The sequence below is a fragment of the Cervus canadensis genome, chromosome 28 (genome assembly GCF_019320065.1).
Source record: "Cervus canadensis isolate Bull #8, Minnesota chromosome 28, ASM1932006v1, whole genome shotgun sequence".
Lineage (NCBI taxonomy): Eukaryota > Metazoa > Chordata > Mammalia > Artiodactyla > Cervidae > Cervus > Cervus canadensis.
The window spans coordinates 20,984,878-21,012,618 of record NC_057413.1 but is presented as its reverse complement, the minus strand read 5'-3'; the positions used below and the strand labels follow the sequence as shown (position 1 = coordinate 21,012,618).

At 42.6% G+C, this 27,741-nt stretch overlaps 3 protein-coding genes across 3 annotated transcripts; 2 read left to right on the top strand and 1 right to left on the bottom strand.

The window, feature by feature from the left end:
- Nucleotides 1-353: 353 nt before the first annotated feature.
- On the bottom strand, nucleotides 354-24,999 carry LOC122429784 (olfactory receptor 11A1-like). Its single transcript, XM_043450430.1, has 3 exons — nucleotides 24,898-24,999; nucleotides 3,287-3,400; nucleotides 354-1,499 (listed from the first exon to the last, which is right to left on the bottom strand). Exon 3 carries the CDS (start codon nucleotides 1,420-1,422, stop codon nucleotides 466-468), a length of 957 nt encoding a protein of 318 aa, XP_043306365.1. The 5' UTR covers nucleotides 1,423-1,499; nucleotides 3,287-3,400; nucleotides 24,898-24,999; the 3' UTR covers nucleotides 354-465.
- On the top strand, nucleotides 12,653-13,612 carry LOC122429234 (olfactory receptor 6N2-like). Its single transcript, XM_043449475.1, has one exon. The coding sequence runs from the start codon at nucleotides 12,653-12,655 to the stop codon at nucleotides 13,610-13,612; it is 960 nt and encodes a 319-aa protein (XP_043305410.1).
- Nucleotides 17,821-18,842, top strand: LOC122429785 (olfactory receptor 10C1). The gene has a single exon (XM_043450431.1). It carries the CDS (start codon nucleotides 17,904-17,906, stop codon nucleotides 18,840-18,842), a length of 939 nt encoding a protein of 312 aa, XP_043306366.1. The 5' UTR covers nucleotides 17,821-17,903.
- Nucleotides 25,000-27,741: the final 2,742 nt, after the last annotated feature.

Below are 27,741 nucleotides of genomic sequence, written 5' to 3'. Positions count from 1 at the left end.
AAAATATGTGAACTAAATGTGAACTATATTTGTATGGTGAAAAAATAAAAAACAACTACGAGCTTTCACAAACAGAGATCACCTAAATCATGTTTAGCTATGCTGAAAATCTCTGAGGAAAAAATACATACGTATTGGTTAAAATAAAAAGAGGTTCAAGACTTAGTCACCAATGAAAAACCACATTACAAACTTCCATGATTCAACTTATCTCTAGGTTTGTTTTGTATTGCTGTTTTCATATATTTATTTCCTATAAGAAACATTCATAGCCCATTTAGTAAAGAAATTATCAAATATTAAAGCAAAAAGTTTAAAGCACTTTAAAATTATTGCTCTACAATATTCATTTTCAGTATGAGTACAGTAACTATAAAACTTTTCACAGAAATGTCAAAACAGGACAAAGTTATTTCTACCCAACCAATCCCAAAGTCCAATTAACATCTTTACCACCATCCTCCTTCAATCATTTGTTTCAGTTTGCTTAACATACAGAAGCCTCCATAGTGCCTGTTGAACTTCCTTATTCCTTAGGGTATAAATCACAGGATTGAAGAAAGGGGTGACCACAGTGTAGAGCAGGGCAAAGACCTTGGTGAGGAGCTGGGAGTGGACAGCAGAGGGTGCGATGTACAAGACCATGAGAGTACCATAGTATGTGGACACTACAGCTAGGTGGGAGGAACACGTGGAGAAAGCCTTTCTTCTGCTGGCCCCAGCAGGAACTCTCAGCACAGCCACCACGATCCGGCCATAAGATGTCAGAATCAGTCCAAAGGGAACAGTGAGGCAGACCACAGAGAGAATGAATGTTGTCACCTGGGCTACACTGGGATCTGAGCAGGCCAGGTTCATCAAAGGCATGAAGTCACAGTAAAAGTGATCAATGTGGTTGGGGCCACAGAATCTCAGTTGAGCCATGAGGGCTATAATCACTACACCTACCATGAAGCCAGAGAGCCATGCTATGACCACCAGCCCCAAACACTGTCTGGATCCCATCAGGAGAGGGTAATGGAGGGGGTAGCAGATGGCCAGGTAGCGATCATATGCCATGACAGCCAGTAGGAAGCATTCAGCAGTGGCTAAAGAACCAAAGATAAAGAACTGGAGCAAGCAACCAGCCACAGAGATAGCTGCCTCCTGCAAGAAGCCCTCCAACATTCTGGGCACCACTGAGGAAGTATAGAGGATCTCCAGGAAGGACAAATTAGCCAGGAAGAAATACATGGGTGTGTGGAGCCTCTGCGAGCTAACCACCGCCACAATGATTAGCATGTTCCCTAGGATGATGGAAGCGTAGATGACACTGAACACAGTAAAGAGAAGGAGATGCAGCTCAGCTCTGACACAGAAACCAAGAAGGACAAATTCAGTAATAGTTTGGTTTCCTATGGAGATGATTTCCATGAAGATCATCCAAGTTTCTGCAGTGATTAAGGGAGAAATTCTAGTACATCTTCATATCTTCTACACTGAGCCCAAGATAAGTAGAGCTAAAATGAAAAAGATAAAGGTGAGTCTCCAAAACAAAAATCATTTAGACACATCCTCATCTGTCCCCTTTTTAGTTGCTTTTCCAACTCCTGTCCTCTGCTGTATTCCTTAATTGTGCACATATTCAAGATTCAACAAGTTTGATCAATGATTCAAATTCACAATTTCCAGTCTTCAGAGACTTTAACCTATTAGTTCAATCTAACATTTTTATTAGAGAAGGAAATGTCAAGCCACTCCAGTATTCTTGTCTGGAGAATCCCATGGACAGAGGAACCTGGCAGCTACAGTCCATGGGGTCACAAGAGTCGAAAACAACTTAGTGACTAAACCACCACCAATATTTTTATGATTTAATAAATTCTACCTTCTCCATCTCTGTAACCAGTCATAGAGCCTTCCTCATGAGCAACAGTGTAATGCCCTTCAAATGCCTGCTTTGTGTTCTATCAGAGCTTACAATCAGCTTATTATAGAAAAAAAAAACTGTTTTATCTTCCCTGATGACAATTAGCTTCACTGTGAGTGGTTTGGAAATTCTGCCTGATATCCAAGCTTGCTATATAAGATAAAGATGACTATCTTTATCTTAACACTGTCTCTTCGTTCCTCAAGCACCTAATCAATTGTTACTTGGAAAATTCCTATGTATTCTCTCTCCATTCGTCTCACAACCTCTTTATCTTAGCACAATTATAACCTTATAGTCTCTCAATTGCCCTCTACCTTAAAAATAATGTTCTTTAAATTCTAATTTCATACAAGATTTTATAATACAAATGTGATAAATAATATTATTGAGGAAAGTATAGGTGCTGTGTGAGTAGAGAGAAAGCCAACTCAGATTAGGAGCTGAGAGAGTGTGAGAATCAAGGTCAGAGAGGCTCCCTGAGGAAGTAATTGTAGGTAAAAAGTCTTGAAGAACAAGAATCGGCCAGGCAAAGGATAGGACAGTGAGCATAGCATTCTAGGCAGGAGAGACATAATAGAAAGCAAAGATGTATAATTGAGTGAAGAGCTGGAAATGCACCTGAGTACCTGCAAGGAAGATCTTATATGCTATCCAAAGGGATGTGTGTGTTTTTATTAAAAAATGAGAATACATCAAATGATTGGAAGCAGAGGGGAATGGTACAGCAAAAATGCAGATATTTGTTCATGCATGTGTGTGTGTGTCACAGAGTCTGCTAGCAGCAGGTATGAAAAATATGGTTGTCAACTCCACAATAAGACTGTTCTTGGGAGTGTTTTAAAAGTTCAGTCAGGATCTTCCCTGGTGGTCCAGTGATTAAGACTCTAAGTTTCCACTGCTTGGAGGACAGTAGACACTGGGAACACAGGTTGAATCCCTGGTCGGAGAACTGAGATCCCACATGCTGTGTGGGGAAAATAATAATAATAAAATTAAGTTTAAAAAAAATTCACTCACATGAAAACTATTTTCAGGTCATAGCATAATCCTGGCTTTTCAGATCACCACATTCCCACTCTATTTTTCAAGGGATTGGGGAAGTGGGGAGAAAGAAGAAGGAAAAGAGATAGAAGGATGTGAGGATTATAGACAAATGGGAAAGTTTTAGTGGAAGACGTTGCAACACTAGGATTCCAGAGGAAGACTGTGGGATTTCTTCAAATGACTTTGAAAAACAGACTTTTTGACTCTCTGGGTTAAACAAACTGTGTTACTGATCAGAGGAAAAAACTCCATAAATACCAATTCTTCACCTTTTTATAAAAAAGTCTGTGAACTAAGCTGTGAACAATTATACAAAAATAGGAAACTCACCTGCAATAGCCCTTCTAAAGGTAAAAATTGTGAAAAGCAGAATATGTGCTAAGATCTTCCGAAGAGTTCAGATTATTGAAGTTTCCCAATTTCATCTCCTCCCTTGAACTCAACCTGAAATAATGTAGGACGTTGATTAGAAATGTCATACTTTTCACCCTCCACTCCCCAGATTCATTCTCTCTTCCACTCTCCATCTCCTTTTCTAGTTCCCCGATTCCTTTGGCTTTTCATTGTAGGTCCTTCCCTCTATCACAAAAGAGGGCTGACAATTGCCAAGAGGGGAGGGGCCCCTGAGAACCAATTACAGATTGACTGGAGAACAGCCTTAAATGAAAAGAAAATATCAGCCCCCTGAGATACTTGTCTTTCTCCAGAGGAGGTTCCTGAACTGTTGGCTTGACCAAAAGTAGAGCAGAAACCAGGGGTTATATGGGAACCCACCTTTCCATCTCCACGGGGGCTAATGCACTCCACTAAGCATCCCATCCCCCATTCCCAGGCTCTTTCCCTAGAACGCATCACAAAACTCTCCTAAGTTCTCTACAGCATCCCTAAACCACCATGCCCAAGAGTGGTCCTCCCAGAAGACTGCTCTCAACCCTTCCACCCCACACCCAGCTTTCAGACCTTTCACCATTCCAGAAAAGTATTTCAATTGAGACAAGCCCTTGAGGAGTATTTTATGTGGATTATCAAAGCCTTGCCAATACTGGGCCTGATTTAAGGGGAAGGAAGCTGGCATATTTTTACAAAGTAACATCTACATGATTAAGTGGCCTTTCAGTGTCCTCCATGCCCAAATGCCTACCTGACAGCTCCTCTCCCATTGTTCCCTTCTGTGAATTCTCCACAGATACCAGGCCGATCTATTGACTTCTCATCCCCAGCAGTATGTTCAGTCACTTCATTGTCATCTATCTGAGTCAAACCCTTACTTCATTCCTATTTTTTTTCCTAACAGACCAACAGAGAAAGCCCCTTTCTCTGAACTACTGTAAGGTCCACTATCTACAGCCAACAGTAAATGCCACTACTTTTTTTTAATTCAATAGCTTAAATCATAGATATAATGCACCCTAACTATAACAATTCAAATAAAATAGCAATCTCTAAAGAAAATGAATATTCTCTCTTTCTTCCCCCAGAACACTCCACCTACCTTGATGAAACCATTGTTTAAATATTGGCATCTGTCTTTACATACTTTTCCATTTACTTATAAAAACATTTGCAAATATAATGCCTCTGCAGGCAGATTCTTTACCATTGCATCACCTGGGAAGCCCTAATATCCTATGATTATTTCCAGTGGTGCCAAAGAGCTCTACAATATTTGTTAAACAGAAAAGAATAAAGTACAAAATAGTATGCTTAGTGTGTTCCATTCCTGCTTGTATAAAAAAGTAAAATAAACCACTCACATCTGTTTCTGTGGACAAAATCAAGAAATTGAGACAACGCTGAGACCTGGGATCCTTTGCGGCAATACTGCAAAGCTTACACCTGGACACACCTCTCTTCCAGCTACAAAATACAAAGAAATTATACGAGACTAAAAATAACTGTGTGCATACGCAGTTGGGGCAAATTCTAGACCAAAAGGTACAAAAGTTCCAACTGCCATTTCTGAAGAGCTGGAAGCAAAAACTAGGTATCGGGAGCAAAAACAGGGTACTGCACATGCCCTCCTGCTCTCAACACCACAAAAGGGTGGGCAAACCACCTAAGCCACACCTCCAACCCAAGCTCTGGACACACTTCTTGTTGTTCAGTCACTATATAGTGTCCAACTCTTTGTGGCCCCATGCACTGTAGCACACCAGGCTCCTCTGTCCTACACTATCTTCTAAAGTTTTCTCAAATTCATGTCCATTGAGTTCATCCATTAGTTAATTAGCATCAACTAACTAAGATGATTAGATGAGATCTAACCATCTCATCCTCTGCTGCTCCCTCTCCTTTTGCCTTCAATCTTTCCCAGCATCAGGATATTTTCCAATGAGCAGGCTCTTCGCATCAGGTGGCCAAAGCACTGGAGCTTCAGCTTCAGCAACAGTCTTTCCAAAGAATAATCAGGGCTAATTTCCTTTAGGATTGACTGGTTTGATCTCCTGGCAGTACAAGGGACTCTCAAGAGTTTCTCCAGCAACACTATTTGAAACCATCAATTCTTTGGTGCTTAGCCTTCCTTATGGACCAACTTTTACATCCGTACATGACTATTGGTAAAACACTCCTACCCTCACCCATGCAAGGAATGAGCTCGCCCCTCCCCTGGAACAAGCAAGGGAATGTGTTACTTGCTTTCTCTTCCTCCTGCAGCTGATGCAGGAGCCCCAATGAAGCCATGCCTGAATTTCTTGTCTGGTCTGTAGTCAGTTTCTATTGACTGTGGAAGGCCAAGAACCTGGTTGGCATCAAAATTACTAATTCTTGCTATTGGGGATTTGGGGTGATTGACATGATTTTCATTTCATACATTTTTTTGTTTTTTCCCATATAAAAACTTTACCATGTTTAAATATTTTATGTGTTTGCCAATTACCATACAAATTGCTCTTTAAATTTATTTTCTATTTATCACATTCAACAACCAAGATCAAAACCCTGGCCTGTTCACTGCTCTCTCTGCTGTATGCTTACTTCCTAGGACACAATAGGAAAAGAAAAAACACACAAGGGAAACGAGGAGGAGGACAAGGCATCAGACAAGCTTCGGGGGATTTTCCAATATCAAAATTTTTTTACCCTAATGCAGCAGTGAATTGAAAATGTTATAGAATGAAAAAACAGCATATTCATTGTAGTGATTATTCAAGCTTGATGGGACTTTTCCTGTCCTGTCACAAACTGTACTTGGGAGAAATTTCCTCAAGCCCTCATTAATGAATTCAGGCAAGTTGCTGTTACCTTTCCCCTCCTTAACTCTCTTTACTCCCACAGAGGAAGGTCTTCCCTAAAGCCTGAAAAGAAATGTTTGTGTTCAACAAAACCATAAAAAGTGGGCATTGGGGTCTTCCCTGGTGATCCAATGACTAAGACTCCACGCTCCCAGTGCAGAGGGTCCGGGTTCTATTCCTGGTCAGGGAACAAGACCCCACATGCTGCAACTAAGACCCAGTGAAGCCAAATAAATAAACATATTGTTGCTGTTAGTTGGTCACTCAGTCGTGTCCAACTCTTTGAGGTCCCATAGACTGTGGCTCACCAGGCTCCTCTGTCCATGAGATTTCCCAGTCAAGAATACTGGAGTGGGTTGCCATTCCTTCTCCAGGGGATCTTCCTGACCCAGTGCTCAAAACTGCATCTCCTGCATTGCAGGAAGATTCTTTACCGTTGAGCCACCAGGGAAGCCCAAATAAATAAACAAACATTAAAAAAATTATAACCTTAAAAAAAAAGAGGTGGGCATTGGACACACTCCCAATTACTAACAGTCATTGCTGACTGTACAGGACTCTGTGTGGGGAGTGATCGTCTTCAGTGACTCTAGATCGAACAATATGACATCAAGAAATCCTGGAACCAATAGCCTCAGAGTTGACACTCCAGAGAACAGAAGAGGAAACCTGGTCCCCATCAGCCTGCTCCATACACAGAGAGGCAGATGTGGTCCTTCTACAGGGAATTGTCTGCACTGGCAGGGCTTTCTGACTCTAAGGGAACAGTGTGGCCGCTGGGCTCCTGACACCAGTCATCTCTGTGAGTCACCCTGGGGTGCATGGGTCTCAGCGAGTATAGTTCCCCTGAGGAAAGGAGACACACACCAACAACACTTCCCTTCACAGGGCAATCACCTCAGAGCATGGAGGCTCAAAAACTGGAAAATACACTGAAGGTGTTTCTGAAGATTCCATGGTTTTCCAGAGAACCTGACCCTCTAAGGAAGACATGCTTCTGAAAAGGGAGATGGGAGAAGAGGACACAGGGGACTCCTCTCCAACACCACCTCCCTCAGTTGAACTTTGTTACTGATTTTCCTAAGACAAAAGCTGCATCCTACCTCTTTGTCCCGCAAACCAACTGATGCATCTTTCTGGTCTTCTTTCCCATCATTGGTGAGTGCTATCTCCTCCTGCCCTGATGCCTAAGGTAGTGAGGGTCAGTGTCTTTATTCATGTAAAAAGAATTAGGAATGGAAAGTTAGAGTGTAATTAATGATAGTGAGCCAGATCTGCTCTGTTAGTCAGAGTTCGGTTGCATTATCCCTATTTTAAAGTCTTCCACAGTGGCTGACAGAATCTGCCTGCAATGCAGAAGCCGCAGGAGACTGGAGTTCGATCCCTGGGTGGGGAAGATCCCCTGGAGGAGGGCATGGTGACCCACTCCAGTATTCTTGCCTGGAGAATCCCATGGACAGAGGAGCCTGGAGGGCTACAGTCCATAGGGTCACAAAGAGTCAGACACGACTGAAGTGACTTAGCATGGGTCTCTATTTTAAAAAGAAAGAAAGGGGGTAGGGGAAGGAAGGAAGGAAAATCTAAATTCAAAAAGACCATGATAGGACACTCCAAAAGTAACCTGGAGCCTCATTGAACAGCAGAATGGAATAGAGTATTTCTCCCCCTCTTTAGAATTAGAGAATAAATGTCCAGAGTGATGGATGAGAGAAAAGTATTATCAGCTGCTGAAGTAGGGAGAGCGATGGAGAAGGTGCAGCACCTAGAGTTGTTCATTTCTGAATCATACTCGGCTTCTCGGAGACAACTGAACACCAACTCGCTGTTTGACCTCTACCTGATATTTTTAAAGACTGGCCATTTTCATGTATATCCCTCTGACTCAACTTTGTCCATAACATCACAAAGAGCAGTGACGCAGTCAATGGCTCTCGCTCAATGATATCTGAAAATTTATTTTCAATAAAATTATATATTTGCCTGTTTTTGAAATTAAATAATAAATGAAGGTAAGAAAAGGAACATATTTATAATGGTTTTCAAGAGTTTTCAATGACATTTTGAAAATGGTTTTCAAGACATTTTCCAAGAGTCTTTATAGTTAGGATTAGAGATGATTTGTCCAAAGTTTCAGAGGAACATTTGACTCAGAAAATTAAATGAATTCTTTAAGATGACCCAATGAGAAATGATAAATGCCATTTCTTAATTCCTGGCCCAAATTCTAGGCATAAATATTGTGATACCAGCAACTACAAGCACAGCCTCTTGGTGGTGGGAGGAAGGGGATCACTACTTATTTGACCACAAAATTTATGGGAGCATAGAGTCTGTTTTACTCCCCCATACCTTCTCACTCATTCCCATCCTGGAAAATAAAATATGGTAAGGAATATCAGATTTATACAGGGAAAAACAATAGTATTGTGAACACCGGTTCCAGGGTACAAAGATAAAATTTAAATATGCTGCCGTCAGTTCTGTTGTTCAGAATCCAGCATGGATGAAAAGAGATGAGATTGTTCCAAGCCCCTTCCTCTCTGGGCTGCAGAGCATTTATTGTAGGTGAAGTTTATTGCATCAGAATTTCCAGGTCCAGTTGCCATTCTTCTGAACTGTATAGCTCTCTGAACAGTAAGAATTCAGCACTGTTTCACTAGTCCCTGGACTAGAACATTTGGTTGAGACTTCATAAATGAATCAAAAAGAATGGTTGCTGGGAGGATGGGGAGGATGCCAAGCATGAGCAAAGGCACTGTGGCAGGAAGGAATCTAGGGTTTGGGGCAAAATAAGGAAAGCTGCCCAAAATGGCCCCCAACCTCTAGATTCTCCAAATGTTAAATGTGCATCAGTGATTGCTGATAAATGTATATAGTATACTAAGAAGACTCAATGTATGGATTGCAAATGTACAGCAGTTGTATTTTTATGGTTACTGCCATACACTGTTTACCCCCTCCCTTTCCACTGGGTCACCAACTGCCTAATGACCCTGAGTCAGATTCCCTAATTTGTCGGTCATCTTTATTTTTCAAAGTGTTCTCTGGCTATTAAGACATTTACTTTTCCTTTGCTTCTATTAGGGTAAAATTTTTCACACAAATCCCTGTTAGTTTTTGTTCCAATCACATTTTCATATCAATGTTCCATTTTAATAACCCCAGCCAGCCAGTCCTAGATTTGCTCTATTAGCTCTATTAGGAGAAAAAGGGAGAGAACCTTGCCTCCTCACATGAACCCCACTCTCCCCCCATACCTACTTTATCTGGTTGGGCAGATAAGGAAGAGGAACAATATGCTGGTAAGTTTGCATCCTCTTCTTAGTGGGAACTTTGGCTCAAGCCAAAGTTAGTTAATTTAAACAGAAGTCGAGCAGCTCCCTTAAGCCTTGGCCATCCACTCAGTTTCATCTTGCCAGTTGACTCCCAACTGAGAGCCTCATATGAAATTCCTGATGCCTCAAACTCTTTGCCTGATGATCCAGTATGGCCCCAAATGCATCAGCTCTCTATAGCCCTGACTCTGGAGCCTGTACCTACACATGGATTCATCTTCATTCCACTAAGAAATCAATAATTCAAGGAAGCAAGATCTGTTTCTTCTCTACCTGGAGGTCTCACCACATCACCTCTCCCAAAGTTCCTCCCCTAGCCCCATCAGTATCTGCTGGTGGGTGAACATCCAGTGAAGAAATCAGAAGTCAGTGTGCTATCTCTGCAGGTCTCCCTTTTCCTTTGAGGAAAGAAAGAAGTTGACTTAGGGAAGAAGATTTTTGGAAGGTCAGAGATGGAGACAGCCTGTCCCTGCAGGCAAGCCCTGCCTTCCTCACAAAAATGACCCACCCCTTCCTCCCAGCCCTCACCTTAAGCAAAGCCTTAGGGAACTCCTCAGTGTTCAGTTCTTGCCTCCATGCATTTGCAAACACCCTACTCTTTGATACCTAAAAACTCCTTTGTATTCATAAAGACTGATGTTGAATTTGACCTCCTCTGTGAAACCTTTCTCTGCTTCTAAAAAGTCAGATCCTTCAACTGCGATGGTTTCCTTAAGGTTCTTTGACTAGCCCATGTTTTTAACACTTACCAAAATGCTTCATGATACATCTGTCTATATCTAGATTTCTACTATTAGGCATGAGCTTCTTGAAGTCAGAAGCTCAATGTTATTCATAGATAAGTAAAAAACTTGGGACTGGAGAGAGTGGAGAGGAAGAGTTCTTTCTTCTGACATAAATCTCTCAGCAGCTCTTACTGGCAGAAAACAGACTCAGAAAGTTTGTATTTAGAAAGAGTTCTGGGGAAATAGGAAAAATCCCACCAGCAAACTTAAAACCACACTTTCTTAGACAGGCGGTATATGAACACATTTTGCAGGATCTGCAAAAGAATGCCAAGCAAAGGAATTGGAACCAGATATAATGTATCATAGGAATCACTGTGCCATAGGCAAAAGAATGATGGAATGAACTGTGTCCAGGAAAATCCATCTGGCAGGGAATTCTGGACACTTTGGAAGAGAAAGAAGCTGGGTAACAACTAGCAAGCAGCTTTGATGCTGTATTTATTCATTCCTCCACTTGACAGTTTTTACTGCTCGGTCTTCCATGCTGTATCCTAGGTTTTGAGAATAAAACTGTGAATAATGTAGAGCTCCCAACCTCAAGGAGCTGAAGTTTAATAGTAGAAAAATAGACATAAACAGATATATCACAAAGCACTTTAGTAAGTATTAACATGGGGGCAGAGAAAGAGAGAAGGGAACAAGGGAGTCATTGAACATGAATCCATATTTGCAGTAAGGGAAACCTGACAGGTGGTAGCGTCATGAACAAAGGAGATGGTACCAAGCCTGAATCAGGATGGCAGTAGAAGAATGGAAAGTAAAGGATGAACAGTTCAGAAATTTCTTTTTATGGTTTCAAGTGTGCATTTGTCTTTGCATGTGTGTGTGTATATATGTGTGTATAAATACATAAGTCAAAATAAAATATTTCAAAAGTTAACATCCCAATATAAATAATGTTTCTCACATTGAATGGAAAATATTTAGATGATTCTTAATTTCTTTTTACTACTTGTCAACTTTTTCTAGTTTTTCTCAACTAACTCAATGCATTTCTTTCTTAATATTAATTTACTTAGTTGGCTATGCCAGGACTTGGTTGCAGCCCAAAGAATCTTTATCAACTAACTTATTTCTGACATCAAAATAAAATAAATATTTTAATAGCAAAATAAAATATCTCTCATGATATTAAAAGTGTATTTATTATAAAGTGTTTGATGACACAAAAATTTACGTTTAAGAAGTCACTGGTAATCTGATATCTTGGGCATGTATACCAGATCATATTGAATATTAGATTTTGCATCATACCTTTACATTGTGTCAAAACAATTTCTCATGTATTTTATTTATTTCATGTATTTTAATGTATAGCATAATTAATCTTACTTCTAATGATGAATATATTTGATATTTCCATTTTTAGAGTACTTCAAATGAAGAAACCTGCAAGATTTGGAAAATACGTAAAACTCACGTCTCAATAACGTCAGGGCTATCATCTTCATCCATCCCAATGAACTTCAACTATGCAAACCTGACTATCCTCTGAGCCTTGCTTTTGTGATCAGTTTGGATTTAAGCACATATCTATAACAGTTGCTTCCTTTAAGAATCTTAACCCATTCCCAAATTCCCATCTGGGAATCCAAGCCTACATTTTCTCTTCACGTTAAACTATATTCCACTCCTTACCCTCCACTGAGCAAGAAGATCTCTCCTACTCTGCCTTTGATTCTCAGAATCAAAGAGTCTCCATGAAAGGCCTCTGTCCAGTCTTGTCCTAGAATCTGTACAAAGGATAGCACACTCACTACTCCCCACCTTCTGAGATCTGATGGCAAAAGACAGAGCTACTGTCCAGAGCAGGCAGATAGAAGATCAGTAAAATCCCATATCTTCTGCAAGCTTGAAGTTTAAAGATTCTTGGGATCAAAGAGCTCAAGGATACACACTAACCAACCCTCAGAAACATTAAGCTAAATAATATGAAATTCCTGGTCTGAGGTCCAAAAAAGTTGATATCTACACTAATATGCAATTCAACCTATGCTTGGGGACAGCGTGGCTCCATGTTCACCCTACTTAGAGCCACCGAAGCTGAATCCTCCCCTCTAATCATTCTAAAGAGAATCCCTGGGAACTGTTGCATTTTAGGACTTATTTCAATGAGGAGAAAGAGAGAGCGTCTTGAATATTTAGTAACCCTACTTTTCAAGAAGTAGAGTACTCTCTGCTTTGGAGAAGCTCTGAGGCAGTCAAAGAGTGAATTAAAAGGAATACTGGGAGTGTGTGGAGTCCAGATGGTGGGATAAAGCTGGAGAGGAAACCATGTAACTGAAGACATCTCAAGATCTTCATATGTCTTCTCCATGCCCAGTTGACCCACCAGGCTGAATGGAGAGAGCCAACCGCACCTTGGTCACTCAGTTTGTCTTCGTGAGGTTTTCCAACTCTCCACATCTGCAGCTGCTCTTCTTCTCCCTCTTCCTCCTGGTCTACCTCTTATCCCTGGTGGGCAATGGGCTCATTGTGCTCATTGTGGCCCTGGATGGGCGCCTCCACACCCCCATGTACTTCTTTATCTGCAACCTCTCCTTGGTAGAGCTCTGGTACACCACAGTTACCGTGCCCAAAATGCTGGCCAATTTTCTCAGTTCCCAAGGGGTCATCTCAGTTCCCAGCTGCATCACCCAATACTACTTCTTCTTCTCTTTGGCTGCCACAGAACTCTTCTTTCTCACCACCATGGCCTATGACCGCTATGCGGCCATCTGCCGACCACTCCACTACCCGCTGCTGCTCAGCCCTCAAACATGTGGTACCCTGGCTGGCGTCTGCTGGTGTGTGGGATTCCTCTGCCCCATGTTCCCCTCATTCCTCCTTACACAGATCTCCTTCTGCACCCCCAACCAGATCAACCACTTCTTCTGTGATGCTGACCAGATTTTCCGCCTTTCTTGCACAGACACATATGCCATCCAAGCTGTGGGCTATGCTTTTAGCACTGTCATTATCCTAGGGGCCCTGGTCTTTACCATGGCTTCCTATGCCCACATCCTGGCCACAATTCTAGCCATGGCCTCAGCTGCTGCTCAGCGTAAGGCCTTTTCCACATGCACAGCTCATCTTTCCGTGGTCACCATCTACTTTGGCACTCTCATATTCATGTATGTCCGCCCCGCAGTTAAGTATGAGTCAAGTATCAACAAGATTGTGGCTATTTTCTACTCAGTCATCACTCCCCTTCTCAATCCTCTCATCTATACACTCCGTAACAAGGATGTCAAGGAAGCTCTGAAAGTCTTGGTGTCCCGGATGAAAAAGGTCTACCACTCAAGCAGGGAGACAAAGTGATGGAGCCACAGGAGAAGCAGAGAAAGCAAAGCTGGTGGGATATCCAGCAGAAAATAACTCCTAGTCATTGCGTTTTACCAGTGCAAGGTAACTTTTTTAATCATTAACTTAGCTTTTTATTTTTTTTAATTTTTGGTTGCACTGTTTTCATTGCTTTGTGCAGCCTTTCTCTAGTTGCAACAATTAGGGGTTACTCTTGCCACTGCACTGGCTTCTCATGGCAGTGGCTTCTCTTGCTCTGGAGCACAAGCTCTAGGCACAGGAGCTTCAGTGGTTGCAATGTGTGAGCTCAGTAGTTGTGGCACACCCACTTTAGTTGCCCCAAGCATGAGGAATCTTCCCAGACCAGGGACTGAACAAGTGTCCCTGCATTGGTAGGCAGATTCCCATCCACCGTATGACCAGGGAAGTCTAATCATTAAGTCTATATATTTGCTCTGGGGAGTTATCCATGGCACATTTTAAGTGAAACAGTTGCACCTCCTTCCACCCAGCGTGCGCATTTGCTGCCTGTTCCTTCCATTGCTCAGCTTCTCCAGAAGAGTGAATATTCTTGTGTTCATATAAGTGCTGGGAAATTGCACAGGGTGTATAGTCTGTGCATCTGGGTTGGACATTCAGCTCCCTCACTTGCTATCGGGCAGGTAACCAAAGGACATCAAATCCTTTTTAGTTCTCTCAGAGAGTAGTTCTAATCTTCAGTTGACTTAATAACATGCAAAGCAGTGAACGTGCAAAGCCAAAGAATTGATGCTTTTGAACTGTGGTGTTGGAGAAGACTCTTGAGAGTCCCTTGGACAGCAAGGAGATCCAACCAGTCAATCCTAAAAGAAATCAGTCCTGAATATTCACTGGAAGGCCTGATGCTGAAGCTGAAACTCCAATACTTTGGCCACCTGATGGGAAGAACCAACTCATTGGAAAAGATCCTGATGCTGGGAAAGACTGAAGGCAAGAGGAGAAGGGGCCAACAGAGGATGAGCTGGTTGGACGGCATCCCCAACACGATGGACATGAGTTTGAGTAGGTTCCGGGAGTTGGTGATGAACAGGGAAGCCTGGTGTGCTGCAGTCCATGGGGTCTCAAAGAGTCGGACATGGGTGAGCAACTAAACTGAAAGCAGTGAACAAGTGCTGGTTTATTAGATTACGTTGGTATGTGGTTTTCTTTCCTTGCAGTGCTATTATGAGCTGGACTGTGTGTGACCACATCCTCCGACCCAGAAAAATTCGTATGTTGAAGCCCTAATGATCCATGCCTCAGAATGAGGCTGTATCTGGAGACAGCATCTTTAAAGAGATGATTAAGGATAAATGAGGTACCTGGGATGGGGCCTAATCCAATGACTACTAGTATCCTTTTAAGAAGAGGCAACTAGGACACAGATACACAGAGGGAAAACCAGTGTCTTAATACATAGGAGAAAACAGACTTCTATAAGCAATGGGAGTAGACTCAGTAGAAATTAACCTTGCCAACACTTGGATCTCCAGACTCCAGAACTGTGAGTTAATGAATCTCTTTATTTAATCCATCCCATCTGTGATACTTTGTTATAGCAGCCCAAATAAACTTTGCCTGTTCTTTTCTTTTTATTGAAGTTTAATTGATTTACAATGTTATGTTAGTTTCAGGTACACAGTAAAATTATTCATATATATATACCTTCTTTTTCAGATTCTTTTCCCTTAAAGGTTATTACAAAATACTGAGTACAGTTCCTTGTGCTATACAATAGATTCTTTGTAGGTTATCTGTTTTACATACAATAGTGTGTATATGTTAATAGCAAACTCCTAATTTTCCCTCCCCTCCTTTCCCCTTTGGTAACCATAAATCTGTTTTCTATGTCTGTGGGTGTATTTCTGTTTTGTATAGAGGTTCATTTGTATCATTTTTTAAATTCCACATATAAGCAATATTATATAATATTTGTCTTTGTCTGGCTTACTTTACTTAGTATGATAATCTCTAGGTCCCTCCATGTTGCTGCAAATGGCATTATTTCATCCCTTTTTTGGCTGAGTAATATTCCTTTCTGTGTGTGTGTGTGTGTGTGTGTGTGTGTAATACATCTCCCATATCCATTCACCTGTTGATGGACACTTAGGTTTCCTCCATTTTTTGACAATTGTAAATAACGCTGCTACAATCACGGGTGCATGTATTTTTTTAGTGTTTTGATTCAGTTTGGTTTGGTTTGGTTTGGATATATACCCAGGAGTGGAACTGCTGGGTCATAGTTCTATTTGTAGTTTTTTCAGAAACCTCTGTACTGTTTTCCATAGCGGCTGAACCAGTTACATTCTCACCAACAGTGTACAAGGGTTCTCTTTCTCCATATCCTCACCAACATTTGCTGTTTGTGTTCTTTTTGATTATAGCCATTCCAATAAATGTGAGGTGATATGTCATTGTGTTTCAGGTTTGCATTTCCCTGATAATTAGCAATATTAAGCATCTTTTCATGTGCCTGATGGCCATCTGTATTTCTTCTTTGGAAAAAATGTCTGTTCATCTGCCCATTTTTTTAATTGGGTTAGTTTTTTTATGTTATGGGAGAGCTAAGAAAAACAATAGCCCTGGACATTTTCTCTGATATGCTCCTGACAAGTCACCCTACAATTTCTGCAACCTAAGAAACAGACTTTAAAATAACACATTAATTGGTTTTGTGAAGAGTTCTTCCCTTTGGAAAGTCAAATATGCTTGGAGACTCAGGTCCTCAGAGACATGAAAGAGACACCAAATTGAACAGTACCTTCCTCGGGAGGGATCCACTGTGTAGGGAAAGGAGAAAATAAGCAAGTCATCAAAGACCATCTGCCTTTATCACTGGCTGTTTCTTCAAATAAAAAGACAGAATTCTGATAACATCTCCTGAAAAACACTGAAAGAGCCACTAAGGTGGAATGAACCAAGGACTTTCAAACTGCGAAAGGAAACCAGTGTGTGAGCTTGTATTTTTAATTGATGTTCTTGAATACGGTTTTATTTTTGCAAAGAATTTAGATTTATGCTTCTATTATATATCTGGGTGCATTTATATTTCTAGGTTAAATGTATTTTCACATTCATTGTTATTTGTAATGATATTTGTGTGTATATACAGTACATGATTTATTTGTGACCTTAGCTGATTCTAGCATCTGAGGCTATTGGGCTATTTTTCTGTGCTTGTGTTTAGAAATGTAATATGTTAGTGTGTGGATCTGTGAAGTTTACATATGTGGTTTGGATTTTTACATACATATTAAGATAAATAGAGATGAAGTTTGAGGGCTGTAAAATGCAGAAATAAGCAACCAGGAAGGATTTTGTCGCCTCCTTCCTGCGTATCTTTAAAAACTAGAGCAATTCTCACTCCTTTGGACAATTAACAGTTTAACTGCCTATAGGAGAGAGAATCTTTCTAATTTCTTCTCTCCCCTTTGAAAACCATGAAACTTATCTAATGGCAAACTGATGGGGAAAAAGAGAGAGAGAGAGAGGTTGAGTGGATCTGGTAACTGAAGAAAGAGCTGAAAGCGGGGGGAAACTATGTGAAAATCGTGTGAGAGGGGAGACAAATTGAGGGAATGGAAAAAGGAAACATGTGAAAGAAGGAAAGTAAAAGACAGACAGAAGGACTCAAAAAGGAAAAAACACAGAGGAAAATTCCGACTAAATCGGAATTTTTCATGCCCTCCCTGAACATGGAACACATCTGACTTTGAGGAGGGAAATATTTGCTAGGAGGGAAAATTCTGTCCCCAGCACTGTGGGAAGGATGGGCAAGGGAGAAAAGAGCAAAAAGGAGGCTAGGACGATCCAGCCTTCATCCCTGGAGTAACTGAAAACAGAGTTCAGTGTGTTGTTATGAAAGGTGGGCACCACCAGGGAGAAGTCCGGTGAGGGAGTTAGGCACAGGGAGCACTATTCACCCAGGGTTCCAAGAGCCAGCAAGAGTCTAATAAGGACTCAAGACTGTGCTGCCTAAAAGGCCATGAAATTGTAAAAGACGGGAAGTTCCAATGCTTAGCTCAGATACAAGAGGTCATCTTTTTTAAAATTTCAAATTTTGAAACAAGGTTTATTTATTTTTAATTGTTGGCCACACCCTGTGCCACCTGAGATCTTAGTTCCCCTACCAGGCGTGGAACCCGCATCCCCTGCACTGGAAGAGGAGTCTTAGCCACCTGACGGACAGAGAAGTCCCAACAAAACGCCATCTTTGCCCACCTCACGACTCCATAATTGCAACTTTCCCTCGCCATTTCTTTCGTCCTTCATCAGAAGGGATTTGAGCAGGATGCCTACAAACACCTCCGTGGTGACTGAATTCATTCTTGTCGGCTTCTCCCGCCTGGCCAACCTCCAGGGCTTCCTCTTCTCCTTCTTTCTCACCGTCTACCTGCTCACCGTGGCCGGCAACCTCCTCATCGTGGTGCTGGTCTCCGCTGACGCTGCCCTCCGGACCCCCATGTACTTCTTCCTTCGAAACCTCTCAACCCTGGAGATCGGCTACACGTCTGTCACGGTCCCCCTGCTGCTTCACCACCTCCTCACCGGTCAGCGCCGCATCCCTCGCTCTGGTTGTGCTCTCCAAATGTTCTTCTTTCTCCTTTTCGGTGCCACAGAGTGTTGCCTCCTGGCAGCCATGGCCTATGACCGCTACGCCGCCATATGCCAACCCCTTCGCTACCCACTGCTACTGAGCCAACGGACGTGCCTGTGTCTAGCTGGGTCAGCGTGGGCCTGCGGGGCACTGGTGGGCCTGGGCCACACCTCCTTTATCTTCTCCTTGCCCTTCTGCGGCCCCAATGCCATCCCACACTTCCTCTGTGAGATCCAGGCTGTCCTGCAGCTGGTATGCGGGAACACCTCTCTCAACGAACTACAGATTATCCTGGCCGCTGCTCTCCTCATCCTCTGTCCCTTTGGCCTCATCCTGGGTTCCTACGGGCGTATCCTGGCTACTATCTTCCGGATCCCCTCTGCTGCTGGCCGCCTCAAAGCCTTCTCCACCTGCTCTTCCCACCTGGTGGTGGTGTGCCTTTTCTATGGCACCGCCATCTTTATCTACATCCGGCGGAAGGCCAGCTATGATCCTGCCAGTGACCCTCTTGTCTCCCTCTTCTATGCTGTAGTCACCCCCATCCTCAATCCCATCATCTACAGCCTCCGGAACGCTGATGTCAAGGCTGCCCTAAAGAGAACCATCCAGAAAATGGGGCCGGCAAAAATTTGACAAAGCGTCGTTGATGATGACCCCCATTCCCAGTCAGCCCCAAATCACCAAAGATCAAAGGGCGAGGAGGTGTGGTTCTTGGGAGAGGGCAGCTTGTCAAGATGAAAATGTTATCTTAGAGAACTACTGGACTCAAAACCCCTCCTCCGACTTCAGCAACCCATGCACGCACACGCATTCAAACACTATTCTGCCTTCTCCTAAGAAACAGGAAAAATTTAGGATGGAGGATTAACTTTATAAGCCGAGCAAGTTGACAGTTGGGAAAACGTTGCAAATTGTCGTCCTCATCAATGAAGGTAATAAAATTTCCAACCAGAGTAATGATCCTTGAAGTTATTTGACATTTGTAAATTCTGAAGTAAGGCATTTATTCTCTGGGTGGTCCTGCTGGTTAGTACTTAGCACACATAATTATACCTAAGTAAATCCATCACCAGGTAGAAAAAAAGCCCTTAAGAAGTGAGAGCAATGAAAAAAGTTTCAATAAAGATAATATTCTTATGAGAATCAGACTTCCCTGGTGGCTCAGCTGATAAAGAATCCATCTGCAATGCAGAAGACCTGATCCATTCCTGGGTTGGGACGACCACCTGGAGAAGGGAATAGTATTCAAGCCCTTCAAAAGTTTTCTCATGTCCTGTTTCAATTTCTCCCTTCTACCCCTCCACACATTGCTCATTCCCAAGCAACCTCTGATCAGCTTTCTGTGGCTATAGATTATTTTACCTTTTCTAGAGTTTTATATAAATGGAATCACAAAGTATGTACTCTTTTGTGACTTCTTTCATTCAGCACAATTAATTTGAAAGTCATCTATGTTGTGTGAATCAACAGCTCATTTCTTTTTATTGCTGTTATTCCATTATACAAACATATGACAAAATATTTATCCATTAACCTATTGGTGGAATTTTGGGTTGTTTTCAGTTTCTGGTTATTACAAATAAAGCTGCTCTGAACATTATGTACAAGTCTTTGTCTGCTTTTATTTCTCTTCAGTTAATATTTAGGTGTGGCCGAGGAAACCAGAATTGAAAAAGACACGTGCACCCCAATGTTCATCACAGCACTGTTTATAATAGCCAGGAAATGGAAGCAACCTAGATGTCCCTCAGCAGATGAATAGCTAAGAAAGCTATTCATATACACATATGAATGGTACATATACACATATGTACATATGTACATATACACAATGGAATATTACTCAGCCATTAAAAAGAATACATTTGAATCAGTTCTAATGAGGTGGATGAAACTGGAGTCCATTATACAGAGTGAAGTAAGCAAGAAAGAAAAACACCAATAGAGTATACTGACGCATATATATGAACTTTAGAAAGATAGTAACAATAACCCTGTATGCAAGACAGAAAAAGAGACATAGATGCATTGAACAGTCTTTTGGACTCTGTGGGAGAGGGCAAGGGTAGGATGATATGGGAGAATGGCATTGAAACATATATATTATCATATGTGAAATGAATCGCCAGTCCAGGTTCAATGCATGATACAGGGTGCTCGGGGCTGGTGCCCTGGGATGACCCAGAGGGATGGGATGGGGAGGGAGGTGGGAGGGGGATTCAGGATGGGGAACACATGTACACCCATGGCGGATTCATGTCAATGTATGGCAAAACCACTACAATAGTGTAAAGTAATTAGCCTCCAAGTAAAATAAGTAAATTTATATTTTAAAATTTTTTAAATTAAAAAAAATATTTAGGTGTGGAATAGCTGGATCATACGGAAAGTGTTTAACTTTTTAAGAAACTAATTAATCACTTTGCCCTGCTTGCATGACAACTAGTAAACTTAAAGCCAAATTTGTAAGTCATCTCCAGGAATGTACATTCCCTCACAGTACACTTTTGAAATATTCACCTGATATCTGACATCACCTTATTTTTTCTATTCTGCTGTTTTCTTTGTTCAGTCTACCTCATCCTTACTTTGTGGATAATAGGTAAGGCTTGTTAAAGTTTTTCTAGAACAAGATCTAGGGTCATGAGCGTAGAAAAGACAGCAGAGAGGAGGGCTGAAAGGAAAAGGGCTGAATCAAACGAGCTCTATGTCAGGTTCAAGCTCCACTATTCCATGCCAATTTCCCTGAGGACTTCCTGCTTCTTGTGGCTGATTCTTGGATAAAGAACCAAAAAAAAGATCTGGTAAATGCTCCCTCCCCACCATTGCTAGCAAGGGACCTTGAACTACATTGTGTATGTGTGTTAGTTGCTCAGTTGTGTCCAACTCTTTGCGACTCCATGGCTCCTCACCAGGTTCCTCTATCCATGGAATTCTCCAGGCAAGAATACTGGAGTGGGTAGTCATTACTTTCTCTGGGAGATCTTCCTGACTCAGTGATTGAACCTGAGTCCCCTGCATTGCAGGCAGACTCTAACCATCTGAGCCACCAGGGAAGCTTGAATCTTGGCCAACACAAGCTGTCCCCTTGCCGCCATGGCAAATACCACTCAAAATAGACAGCAAGTTTCTAAATTCTGAACTATGACCCTGGATATAAAAGAATTCACATTTCTGTTTATTCACGTGGAGATTTCTAGCAGAGAGCAGACAAGCATATGTTCATCAGGAAAGAAGGAAAAGATACAGGGAGGAGCCAGTTATCAGAGAGATTTCTGGGTGGCCAGTGTCCATCATCACCCAAGGTTAAGGAATCTGACACACCTGAATCTGCTTCCCAAATCCAATGTGGCTTCTGTCCCATCTTTCTGATGGATACTCGTCATATCTGGGAGCTGTGTCGAGGCAGCCAGTATCTCACCCACCTAGAAAATGTCATCTGAGGTTACTGTGTCTCACACAGGCCATCAGCCCTGTGTCTGGATGAGATCTCCCAAAGAGGGGAAGTCTCCTCAGCATCTACGGGGTTATTAGGAGGCAGTCCCAACATCGTGGTGGATTTGCACACCAGACACATGCAAAAAACAGTAACACAACTGCCTGACCAGGTGCCTGAAGCGCACTTTTAAAGACTCATAAAAGCCCTTCCCTTTGAATCACAGGCAATTTTTACTTCAGGAATTTCTGAAAAAGTAATCATTTCTCATTCACAGGTTAAGGTAGAGTTCTAAGAGCAAGACACTTCATAACATGAAACCTAGACAGATGGAGAGGCCAAATAAAAATGAAGGGTCCGAGAACTTCCCTGGTGGTCCAGTGGTTAAGACTCTGCACTTCCACTGCAAGGGGGTACAGATTCCATTCCTGGTCAGGGAACTAAGATCCCACCTGTCATCCAGCCAAAATGTTAAGTAAATAAAAGGAAGGGTCTGGAAAGGTGGCCAAGTTCGACCTTGTTCACATCCCAGTGTGCCCTGATCAACCGTAGGGCTTCTCCTGGGTAAGCCAGACTTCATCTGGGTTCTCTCATTTCCGTGCACTTTCTGAGCTTTTCCTGATGAACTAATGAAACAGACAATTTTATAACACGCCCCCTTGTGGTCAGGGACTGGTACAGATTACAATCTCCATCTCTTCAATACAGACTGAACAGACTGGAACACCCTAATCACCTTTGGTTTGGATATGGGTGGGAAAGTGCAGTGATGGAGCTGAGGGCTCTATACTACTGGCTTCTCACTAAACTAGGACAGTGGTTCTTAAAATGCAGTCTCCTAACCAGCAGGAACGACATCTGTCAGGAACGTAGGAATGTAAAATTCTCAGGTGCCTCCCAGACCTACTGAATCAGGAATTCTATGGGTAAAATCCAGCTTAGAGACTAAAATTAGTAGTCTAGACCTTAGCTCAAGGGATACTTGCCACAGAATTTCAGGATCGGGTCTTGCTCGCCAGAATTCTGGAGATGATGCAGTTCTCTATTACGACCACAGGGTGGCAGACCAATCCTGACATCCTGATGTTCAATCTCTCAGTCCGCCTCTCCCTGAGTCCCCTTGGACGGCAGCACACCGGACTTCTGTGTCTTCCACTATTTGCCGGAGTTTGCTCAACTCACATCCATTGAGTAGATGATGTCATCCAACCATCTCATCCTCTGTCGTCCCCTTCTCGTCCTGCCTTCAATCTTTCCCAGCATCAGGGTCTTTTCCAATGAGTCAGCTCTTCGCATCAGGTGGCCAAAGTATTGGGAGTTTCAGCTTCAGCATCAGCCCTTCCAATGAATATTCAGGATTGATTTCCTTTAGGATGGACTGGTTGGATCTCCTTGCAATCCAAGGGACTCTCAAGAGTCTTCTCCAACACCACAGTTCAAAAGCATCAATTCTTCAGTGCTCAGTATTTTTTATTGTCCAGTTCTCACATCTATGCTGCTGCTAAGTCACTTCAGTCGTGTCCAACCTCTGTGCGACCCCATGGACTGCAGCCTACCAGGCTCCTCCGTCCATGGGATTTTCTAGGCAAAAGTACTGGAGTGGGGTGCCATTGCCTTCTCCATCTATACATGACTACTAAAAAACCATAGCTTTGACTATATGGACCTTTGTTGGCAAAGTACTCTCTGATTTTTAATATGCTATCTAGGTTTGTCACAGCTTTTCTTCCAAGGAGCAAGTGTCTTTTATTTCTTGCCTGCAGCCACTGTCTGTAGTGATTTGAAGCCCAAGAAAATAGTCTGTCACTGTTTCCATTGTTTCCCCATCTATTTGCCATGAAGTGATGGGACCGGATGCCATGATCTTCGTTTTTTGAATGTTGAGTTTTAAGCCAGCTTTTTCACTCTCCTCTTTCACTTTCATCAAAAGGCTCCTTAATTCCTCTTCCCTTTTTGCCATTAGGGTGGTGTCATCTGCATATCTGAGGTTATTGATATTTCTCCCAGCAATATTGATTCCAGCTTGTGCTTCATCCAGTCTGGCATTTCCCATGATGTACTCTGCATATAAGTTAAATAAGCAGGGTGACAATATACAGCCTTGATGTACTCCTTTCCCAATTTTGAACCAGTCTATTGTTCTACATGCATTTCTAAAAGTTGCTTCTTGACCTGCATACAGTTTTCACACGAGGCAGGTTAAGATGGTCTGGTAACCCCATATCTTTAAGAATTTTCCACAATTTGTTGTGATCCATACAGCCAAAGGCTTTGTCATAGTCAAAAATGAAGCAGAAGCAGATTTTTCTGGAATTCTTTTGCTTTTCCTATGATCCAGTGGATGTTGACAATTTGATCTCTGGCTCCTCTGTCTTTTCTAAATCCAGCTTGTACCTCTAGAAGTTCTTGCTTCACATACTGTTGAAGTCTAGCTTGAAGGATTTTGAGCATGACCTTGCTAGGACGTGAAATGAGTGTAATTGTGTGGTAGTTAGAGTATTCTTTGGCATTGCCTTTCTTTGGGATTGGAGTGAAAACACCTTTTCCAGTCCTGTGGCCACTACCTAGTTTTCTAAATTTGTTGGCATATTGAGTGCAGCACTTTCATAGCATCATCTTTTAGGATTTGAAATAGCTCAGCTGGAATTCCATCACTTCCACTAGCTTTATTCATACTGATGCTTCCTAAGGCCCACTTGACTTCGCATTCCAGGATGTCTGGCTCTGGGTGAGTGATCACACCATTGTGGTTATTTGGGTCGTGAAGATCTTTTTTGTATAGTTCTGTGTATTGTTGCCACCTCTTCTTAAAATCTTCTGCTTCTGTTAGATCCATACCATTTCTGTCCTTTATTGTGCCCATCTTTGCATGAAATGTTCCCTTGGTATCTCTAGGTTTTTTTAAGAGAGCTCTAGTCTTTCCCCTTCTATTGTTTTCCTCTATTTCTTTGTATTGTTCACTTAAAAAGGCTTTCTTATCTCTACTCGCTATCCTTTGGAACTCCTGATATTTTTACCTAAATGTAACGACAGAGGGAAAGGCCTCTGCCCAGAACTTGGTAGGTTCCTGGCAAGTTCAGAATTAGAAAGTCAAAATGAAAGTATTTTTAAACCAGTGGTCAAATAATTCATCTAGAAAGAGAAGTGCTGGCTTCCACCAACCACAAGCTTTAAAATAATTTTCTTCCAGCGAAAAGACAGCTAATTGAAGGGAAAAGTCAGTGCACAAAGAAACATATAGGAAGTACCAACCTCTAGGAGGTGCATCCAGTGGAATTTGGTGATAACTTTCACCTCCAGAAAGTCTGATTTTCAGTTGGAGGACTGAGCAAAGAATGGTATTGCTACTCTTACCATATCACCTCTGACACCTCTTCAACCAGAAAACATCAGGTGCTGAGAGGAAACTGGGCCGCTAACTCTCCACCACCAGTTCCCCTGTGTTTGACTTCTATCCCCTGTTTTGAGTTCTGTTTAAACACAAAAAGTGCTGTTTGGTTGGCTTTTTTAATTGCTAGTCACACAGACTCCCACCACATCCTGCCCTAATGCAGCACTTAGGCAGGAAGTTGCACCAGTGAAGCAGAATACAATTCTAAAGAAAACAACACAACCCCGTAACACCAAAATTCAGAACTCTGAAAATCAAAGATTCGGGTGAGGGAGGAGGAGCAAGTGGACCATGGGCTGGTGCAAATGAGAACACTTGGACTGCAGGGCTCAGGTCATTTGGGAGGTGAAAATATTTCAAGGAACCTCTTCAAAAGGGGGCCACCTTCTTCTCCCTCTTTATCTTCTCCCATGAGATAGACCAGGGGCTCCAACAAGTGAGAATAAAAACCTTAGAAAATAAGATAATGTAAGTTAGATGAGAAAACTCTACAAACAGATTTAATCTGAGCACATACCACCTGCCCCGTACCTTCTGCTCCCGGATCATTCCCTAAGGACCCAGGGATTTGCTCTCTGATGCTCTCTAGGATTTCTTACACTTTTGGGATGGGGCTTGGAAGACACTGAATAGGCAGGAAGGACCTAGGCCTGCTTAGAAACTCTACTTAGTAACCATCAACCCCAGAGATTTGCCTGAAGGCCACTCAGTTCAATTTAGTTACTCAGTCATGTCGGACTCTTTGTGACCCCATGGACTGCAGCATGCCAGTCTTCCCTGTCCATCATCAACTCCCAGAGCTTACTCAAACTCATGTACATCAAGTCAGTGATGCCATCCAACCATCTCATCCCCTGTCATTCCCTTCTCCTCCCGCCTTTAATCTTTCCCAGCATCAGGGTCTTTTCCAATGAGTCGGTTCTTCACAACAGGTGACCAAAGTATTGGAGTTTCAGCTTCAGCATCAGGCCTTCCAATGAATATTCAGGACTGATTTCCTTTAGGATGGACTAGTTAGATCTCCTTCAGTCTAAGGGACTCTCAAGAATCTTCTCCAACACCACAGTTCAAAAGCATCAGTTCTTTGGTGCTCAGCTTTCTTTATAGTTCAACTCTCACATCCATACATGACTACTGGAAAAACCATAGCTTTGACTAGATGGATATTTGTTAGCAAAATAATGTCTCTGCTTTTTTTTTTTTAATGTCTCTGCTTTTTAATATGCTGTCTAGGTTGGTCATAGCTTTTCATCCAAGGAGCAAGCATCTTTTAATTTCATGGGTGCAGTCACCATCTGCAGTGATTTTGGAGCCCAAACAAACAAACAAACAAACAAAAAAAAACTCTCTCACTGTTTCCATTGTTTTCACATCTATTTGCCATAAAGTCAAGGAGGAAAACAAAACAGGCTCTATCTTGAAAGCAGGACTCCATCTTGAGCCGGACTGTGGACTTTGAGCTATATACCCAGTATCTATGGAAACGACATACCAACTGGAAAACCAGGCCCCCAGAAGGAAGAGCCCCAGGGCTCTCTGTAACCTAAAAGAATACCCTAATTATCTGGGTAACCAAATAGAATCATACATTCTATAATGCTTATTGGAGTATGACCACAGGCCTATTGCTAATTGTCCACTGTTAACTTCCTAGGCTTAAGGCATATGAATCACCGGTAAACTTTGATTGTATCTTTCTTTTTCCTTTGTTCAGACTAGTTTCAGGGAATTTGGGGAGGCGGGTTTGTGCATGTACACTTAGGGTATATAAAGTTTTCACAAAAACTGGTGGGGGTCCTTGGCTAAGAGGAGACTCTGTCTTGGGCCCGCCGGTGTAATAAACTGCACTCCACTATCTGCATTGTCCTTCTGAGAGAGTTTGTTTCCTGGAACTCGTGGCTACAACAAAGTGATGGGACCTGATACCATGATTTTAGTTTTCTGAATGCTGAGTTTTAAGCCAACATTTTCACTCTCTTCTTTCACTTTCCTCAAGAGGCTCTTTAGTTCTTCCTCACCCTGAGAAAAGGCAAAACCCTGGTTGTTGTTGTTCAGTAGTTCAGACGTGTCTGACTCCTTGCGACCCCATCACCGCAGCACGCCAGGCTTCCCTGTCCTTCACCATCTCCCAGAGCGTGCTCAAACTCATGTCTGTTGGGTCAGTGCTGCCATCCAAGCATCACATCCTCTATCATCCCTTCTCCTCCTGCCTTCAATCTTTCCCCAGCATCAGAGTCTTTTCCAGTGAGTCCATTGTTCGCATCAGGTGGCCAAAGGCTTGCAGCTTCTGGACGTGATGAGTTTGGATTTAGGACTGAAGCTCCTGCCGCCCCCACCCCAGCTCCCCACACCCCTGTCGCGCAGCCTTAGGGCTTCTCGCGCATATGGACCCTGCGGTGCGCGACCATCTGCTGAAGCCCTGGTCGTAGCCATCCCCAGCCACAGGTGCGGGATGAGGTGCGAGCTCCGTGCCATCCCGCCACTTGTCTTGCCGGGCTTCTTGCCAGTGGGGACGCGCCTGGGCGGAACGAGGTTGGCGCGGTGGCTGAAACACTTGGTACAATCCGCGCAATTGTGGGGCCTCTTTCCACCGTGGGTGAGCTGGTGCCAGATCTTGGCCAAGGCAGAAATGTTAGGGGAAGCACACTGACTGAAACCGCCCACCCTGGCCAGGCACCATAGTAACCATTTGCATGAGTTGTTTT

Bases quoted from the DNA above. Each gene is read 5' to 3' on its own strand.
- LOC122429784 (XM_043450430.1), bottom strand. From the start codon at position 1,422: ATGATCTTCATGGAAATCATCTCCATAGGAAACCAAACTATTACTGAA.
- LOC122429234 (XM_043449475.1), top strand. From the start codon at position 12,653: ATGGAGAGAGCCAACCGCACCTTGGTCACTCAGTTTGTCTTCGTGAGG.
- LOC122429785 (XM_043450431.1), top strand. From the start codon at position 17,904: ATGCCTACAAACACCTCCGTGGTGACTGAATTCATTCTTGTCGGCTTC.